General features: G+C 46.2%; 1 protein-coding gene across 2 annotated transcripts in view; it reads left to right on the top strand.

The window, feature by feature from the left end:
* The window catches only part of plxnb3 (plexin B3), a 256,626-nt gene that overhangs the window by 225,386 nt on the left and 23,740 nt on the right, over positions 1-7,500 (top strand). For both annotated transcript variants that reach the window (XM_082962290.1, XM_082962289.1), the window contains exons 23-24: positions 525-625; positions 3,991-4,208. In XM_082962290.1, the coding sequence (XP_082818416.1) occupies positions 525-625; positions 3,991-4,208 (319 nt within the window). The remainder of the gene's footprint in view (positions 1-524; positions 626-3,990; positions 4,209-7,500) is intronic.

Raw genomic sequence — 7,500 nt, forward strand, 5'->3', positions numbered from 1 at the left:
TGATTGATTGATAGTAGTTGATTGATTACCTGATTGATTGATAGTAATTGATTGATTACCTGATTGATTGATAGTAGTTGATTGATTACCTGATTGATTGATTGGTTGATTGATTACCTGATTGATTGATAGTAATTGATTGATTACCTGATTGATTGATTGATAGTAATTGATTGATTAACTGATTGATTGATTGGTTGATTGATTACCTGATTGATTGATTGGTTGATTGATTACCTGATTGATTGATTGGTTGATTGATTACCTGATTGATTGATTGATAGTAGTTGATTGATTACCTGATTGATTGATAGTAGTTGATTGATTACCTGATTGATTGATAGTAATTGATTGATTACCTGATTGATTGATTGATAGTAATTGATTGATTACCTGATTGATTGATAGTAATTGATTGATTACCTGATTGATTGATAGTAATTGATTGATTACCTGATTGGTTGATAGTAATTGATTTGCAGTGAATCCCAGGTGAGGTATTGTATCTGTGTGTGTCTGTGCAGGAGGAAGAGCAAGCAAGCTCTGAGAGACTACAAGAAGGTTCTGGTTCAGCTGGAGACTCTGGAGATCAATGTGGGAGACCAGTGCAGGAAGGAGTTCACAGGTTAACTACTGCACCCATCAGCCTGTTTACTTCAATAGAGGCTTCGTCTGAAATGGTACCCTATGCCCTATATAGTGCACTACTTTTGGCAAGGGCCAATGGAACTCTGGTCAAAATTAGTGCTTTACATAGAGGATAGTGCTTTACATAGGGGATAGTGCTTTACATAGGGGATAGTGCTTTACATAGAGGATAGTGCTTTACATAGTGCTTTACATAGGGGATAGTGCTTTACATAGGGGATAGTGCTTTACATAGGGGATAGTGCTTTACATAGGGGATAGTGCTTTACATAGGGGATAGTGCTTTACATAGAGGATAGTGCTTTACATAGAGGATAGTGCTTTACATAGAGGATAGTGCTTTACATAGAGGATAGTGCTTTACATAGGGGATAGTGCTTTACATAGGGGATAGTGCTTTACATAGAGGATAGTGCTTTACATAGGGGATAGTGCTTTACATAGAGGATAGTGCTTTACATAGGGGATAGTGCTTTACATAGGGGATAGTGCTTTACATAGAGGATAGTGCTTTACATAGAGGATAGTGCTTTACATAGTGCTTTACATAGGGGATAGTGCTTTACATAGAGGATAGTGCTTTACATAGAGGATAGTGCTTTACATAGGGGATAGTGATTTACATAGAGGATAGTGCTTTACATAGTGGATAGTGCTTTACATAGGGGATAGTGATTTACATAGAGGATAGTGCTTTACATAGAGGATAGTGCTTTACATAGGGGATAGTGCTTTACATAGGGGATAGTGCTTTACATAGTGCTTTAAATAGAGGATAGTGCTTTACATAGGGGATAGTGCTTTACATAGAGGATAGTGCTTTACATAGAGGATAGTGCTTTACATAGGGGATAGTGCTTTACATAGAGGATAGTGCTTTACATAGAGGATAGTGCTTTACATAGTGCTTTACATAGGGGATAGTGCTTTACATAGTGCTTTAAATAGAGGATAGTGCTTTACATAGGGGATAGTGCTTTACATAGAGGATAGTGCTTTACATAGTGGATAGTGCTTTACATAGGGGATAGTGCTTTACATAGGGGATAGTGCTTTACATAGAGGATAGTGCTTTACATAGAGGATAGTGCTTTACATAGAGGATAGTGCTTTACATAGTGCTTTACATAGGGGATAGTGCTTTACATAGGGGATAGTGCTTTACATAGAGGATAGTGCTTTACATAGGGGATAGTGCTTTACATAGAGGATAGTGCTTTACATAGAGGATAGTGCTTTACATAGGGGATAGTGCTTTACATAGAGGATAGTGCTTTACATAGGGGATAGTGCTTTACATAGGGGATAGTGCTTTACATAGGGGATAGTGCTTTACATAGGGGATAGTGCTTTACATAGAGGATAGTGCTTTACATAGGGGATAGTGCTTTACATAGGGGATAGTGCTTTACATAGAGGATAGTGCTTTACATAGAGGATAGTGCTTTACATAGGGGATAGTGCTTTACATAGAGGATAGTGCTTTACATAGTGGATAGTGCTTTACATAGGGGATAGTGCTTTACATAGAGGATAGTGCTTTACATAGAGGATAGTGCTTTACATAGAGGATAGTGCTTTACATAGGGGATAGTGCTTTACATAGGGGATAGTGCTTTACATAGGGGATAGTGATTTACATAGGGGATAGTGCTTTACATAGAGGATAGTGCTTTACATAGGGGATAGTGCTTTACATAGAGGATAGTGCTTTACATAGGGGATAGTGCTTTACATAGGGGATAGTGCTTTACATAGGGGATAGTGCTTTACATAGGGGATAGTGCTTTACATAGAGGATAGTGCTTTACATAGGGGATAGTGCTTTACATAGAGGATAGTGCTTTACATAGAGGATAGTGCTTTACATAGAGGATAGTGCTTTACATAGGGGATAGTGCTTTACATAGGGAGTGCTTTACATAGGGGATAGTGCTTTACATAGAGGATAGTGCTTTACATAGAGGATAGTGCTTTACATAGGGGATAGTGCTTTACATAGAGGATAGTGCTTTACATAGAGGATAGTGCTTTACATAGAGGATAGTGCTTTACATAGAGGATAGTGCTTTACATAGGGGATAGTGCTTTACATAGTGCTTTACATAGGGGATAGTGCTTTACATAGAGGATAGTGCTTTACATAGAGGATAGTGCTTTACATAGGGGATAGTGCTTTACATAGAGGATAGTGCTTTACATAGAGGATAGTGCTTTACATAGTGCTTTACATAGGGGATAGTGCTTTACATAGAGGATAGTGCTTTACATAGAGGATAGTGCTTTACATAGGGGATAGTGCTTTACATAGGGGATAGTGCTTTACATAGAGGATAGTGCTTTACATAGGGGATAGTGCTTTACATAGTGCTTTACATAGAGGATAGTGCTTTACATAGGGGATAGTGCTTTACATAGGGGATAGTGCTTTACATAGGGGATAGTGCTTTACATAGAGGATAGTGCTTTACATAGGGGATAGTGCTTTACATAGAGGATAGTGCTTTACATAGAGGATAGTGCTTTACATAGGGGATAGTGCTTTACATAGTGCTTTACATAGGGGATAGTGCTTTACATAGGGGATAGTGCTTTACATAGGGGATAGTGCTTTACATAGGGGATAGTGCTTTACATAGGGGATAGTGCTTTACATAGTGCTTTACATAGAGGATAGTGCTTTACATAGAGGATAGTGCTTTACATAGGGGATAGTGCTTTACATAGGGGATAGTGCTTTACATAGGGGATAGTGCTTTACATAGGGGATAGTGCTTTACATAGGGGATAGTGCTTTACATAGGGGATAGTGCTTTACATAGGGGATAGTGCTTTACATAGAAGATAGTGCTTTACATAGAGGATAGTGCTTTACATAGGGGATAGTGCTTTACATAGGGGATAGTGCTTTACATAGAAGATAGTGCTTTACATAGAAGATAGGTTGCCATTTTGGACGCAGGTATAACATTTATACAGCTCCTGAGCCTCATAAAGACAGGATTAATTTATTCCCTTCCTCCTCTCCTCTCCTCTCCTCTCCTCTCCTCTCCTCTCCTCTCCTCTCCTCTCCTCTCCTCTCCTCTCCTCTCCTCTCCCTCCCTCCCCTCCCCTCCCCTCCCCTCCCCTCCCCTCTCCCTCCCTCCTCTCCTCTCCTCTCCTCTCCTCTCCTCTCCTCTCCTCTCCTCTCCTCTCCTCTCCTCTCCTCTCCTCTCCTCTCCTCTCCTCTCCTCTCCCCTCCCCTCCCCTCCCCTCCCCTCTCCTCTCCTCTCCTCTCCCCTCCCCTCTCCTCTCCTCTCCTCTCGTCTCGTCTCCTCCTCCTCCTCCTCCTCTCCTCTCCAGATCTGATGACAGAGATGATGGATCTGAGCAGTGATGTGGGTGGACCAGGTATTCCTCTCCTGGACTATAAAACGTATGCAGAGCGCGTGTTCTTCCCCGGCCAGAGGGGGGCTCCACTGAGTCAGAACCTGGACCTGCCAGAGTCCCGCAGACGGACAGTGGAACAGGGCCTGGGGCAACTCAACAACCTCCTCAACAACAGACTGTTCCTTATCAGGGTGAGTAAATGGTTGGACGGACGGACGGACGGACGGACGGATACAAATCATTAAAATCCAGACAGAAAATATTTACACAAGAAGGCAAATCTAAAAGGCATTGTAGGTGGAATCTAAGAATACAAGGTAAACATGATTAAAAACAAAAAGTGGTGCAACACATGCTCATTTATTCAAACCCCCAAATATTTGAATCTTTATTTAATTGGTATGCACTTAAATGCATTGAATAAATAAAGATCTTTAGGGTTACGGTACAGACAGACAGACAGACAGACAGACAGACAGACAGACAGACAGACAGACAGACAGACAGACAGACAGACAGACAGACAGACAGACAGACAGTGTCGGTTTGTCTGGACAAATCTGGTGGGAAGTGAGCTGGCAACCATTGGTTTGCTGGTATCAAATTCTAGTTGCCGGCCCCTGCCATTGCGCCCTTAAGCAAGGTACTTAACCATTACAAAAACCTCTCCAGGGGGGCGTAATATGGCTACCAACTGTTCCAGGGGGGCGTAATATGGCTACCAACTGTTCCAGGGGGGCGTAATATGGCTACCAACTGTTCCAGGGGGGCGTAATATGGCTACCAACTGTTCCAGGGGGGCGTAATATGGCTACCAACTGTTCCAGGGGGGCGTAATATGGCTACCAACTGTTCCAGGGGGGCGTAATATGGCTACCAACTGTTCCAGGGGGGCGTAATATGGCTACCAACTGTTCCAGGGGGGCGTAATATGGCTACCAACTGTTCCAGGGGGGCGTAATATGGCTACCAACTGTTCCAGGGGGGCGTAATATGGCTACCAACTGTTCCAGGGGGGCGTAATATGGCTACCAACTGTTCCAGGGGGGCGTAATATGGCTACCAACTGTTCCAGGGGGGCGTAATATGGCTACCAACTGTTCCAGGGGGGCGTAATATGGCTACCAACTGTTCCAGGGGGGCGTAATATGGCTACCAACTGTTCCAGGGGGGCGTAATATGGCTACCAACTGTTCCAGGGGGGCGTAATATGGCTACCAACTGTTCCAGGGGGGCGTAATATGGCTACCAACTGTTCCAGGGGGCGTAATATGGCTACCAACTGTTCCAGGGGGGCGTAATATGGCTACCAACTGTTCCAGGGGGCCGTAATATGGCTACCAACTGTTCCAGGGGGGCGTAATATGGCTACCAACTGTTCCAGGGGGGCGTAATATGGCTACCAACTGTTCCAGGGGGGCGTAATATGGCTACCAACTGTTCCAGGGGGGCGTAATATGGCTACCAACTGTTCCAGGGGGGCGTAATATGGCTACCAACTGTTCCAGGGGGGCGTAATATGGCTACCAACTGTTCCAGGGGGGCGTAATATGGCTACCAACTGTTCCAGGGGGGCTGTAATATGGCTACCAACTGTTCCAGGGGGGCGTAATATGGCTACCAACTGTTCCAGGGGGGCGTAATATGGCTACCAACTGTTCCAGGGGGGCGTAATATGGCTACCAACTGTTCCAGGGGGGCTGTAATATGGCTACCAACTGTTCCAGGGGGGCGTAATATGGCTACCAACTGTTCCAGGGGGGCGTAATATGGCTACCAACTGTTCCAGGGGGGGCGTAATATGGCTACCAACTGTTCCAGGGGGGCGTAATATGGCTACCAACTGTTCCAGGGGGGCGTAATATGGCTACCAACTGTTCCAGGGGGGCGTAATATGGCTACCAACTGTTCCAGGGGGGCGTAATATGGCTACCAACTGTTCCAGGGGGGCGTAATATGGCTACCAACTGTTCCAGGGGGGCGTAATATGGCTACCAACTGTTCCAGGGGGGCGTAATATGGCTACCAACTGTTCCAGGGGGGCGTAATATGGCTACCAACTGTTCCAGGGGGGCGTAATATGGCTACCAACTGTTCCAGGGGGGCCGTAATATGGCTACCAACTGTTCCAGGGGGGCGTAATATGGCTACCAACTGTTCCAGGGGGGCGTAATATGGCTACCAACTGTTCCAGGGGGGCGTAATATGGCTACCAACTGTTCCAGGGGGGCGTAATATGGCTACCAACTGTTCCAGGGGGGCGTAATATGGCTACCAACTGTTCCAGGGGGGCTGTAATATGGCTACCAACTGTTCCAGGGGGGCTGTAATATGGCTACCAACTGTTCCAGGGGGGCGTAATATGGCTACCAACTGTTCCAGGGGCGCCGTAATATGGCTACCAACTGTTCCAGGGGGGCCGTAATATGGCTACCAACTGTTCCAGGGGGGCGTAATATGGCTACCAACTGTTCCAGGGGCGCTGTAATATGGCTACCAACTGTTCCAGGGGGGCGTAATATGGCTACCAACTGTTCCAGGGGCGCTGTAATATGGCTACCAACTGTTCCAGGGGGGCGTAATATGGCTACCAACTGTTCCAGGGGCGCTGTAATATGGCTACCAACTGTTCCAGGGGCGCTGTAATATGGCTACCAACTGTTCCAGGGGCGCTGTAATATGGCTACCAACTGTTCCAGGGGGGCGTAATATGGCTACCAACTGTTCCAGGGGGGCGTAATATGGCTACCAACTGTTCCAGGGGGGCGTAATATGGCTACCAACTGTTCCAGGGGGGCGTAATATGGCTACCAACTGTTCCAGGGGGGCGTAATATGGCTACCAACTGTTCCAGGGGGGCGTAATATGGCTACCAACTGTTCCAGGGGGGCGTAATATGGCTACCAACTGTTCCAGGGGGGCGTAATATGGCTACCAACTGTTCCAGGGGGGCGTAATATGGCTACCAACTGTTCCAGGGGGGCGTAATATGGCTACCAACTGTTCCAGGGGGGCGTAATATGGCTACCAACTGTTCCAGGGGGGCGTAATATGGCTACCAACTGTTCCAGGGGGGCGTAATATGGCTACCAACTGTTCCAGGGGGGCGTAATATGGCTACCAACTGTTCCAGGGGCGCTGTAATATGGCTACCAACTGTTCCAGGGGGGCGTAATATGGCTACCAACTGTTCCAGGGGGGCGTAATATGGCTACCAACTGTTCCAGGGGCGCGTAATATGGCTACCAACTGTTCCAGGGGGGCGTAATATGGCTACCAACTGTTCCAGGGGGGCGTAATATGGCTACCAACTGTTCCAGGGGGGCGTAATATGGCTACCAACTGTTCCAGGGGCGCTGTAATATGGCTACCAACTGTTCCAGGGGCGCTGTAATATGGCTACCAACTGTTCCAGGGGCGCTGTAATATGGCTCTCAGACGGGTTGGGATAAAGCAGAAGATACATTGGACTTTTTATAATAA

This window comes from Salmo salar, chromosome 15 (genome assembly GCF_965601325.2).
Source record: "Salmo salar chromosome 15, fSalSal1, whole genome shotgun sequence".
In the NCBI taxonomy this organism is placed as follows: domain Eukaryota; kingdom Metazoa; phylum Chordata; class Actinopteri; order Salmoniformes; family Salmonidae; genus Salmo; species Salmo salar.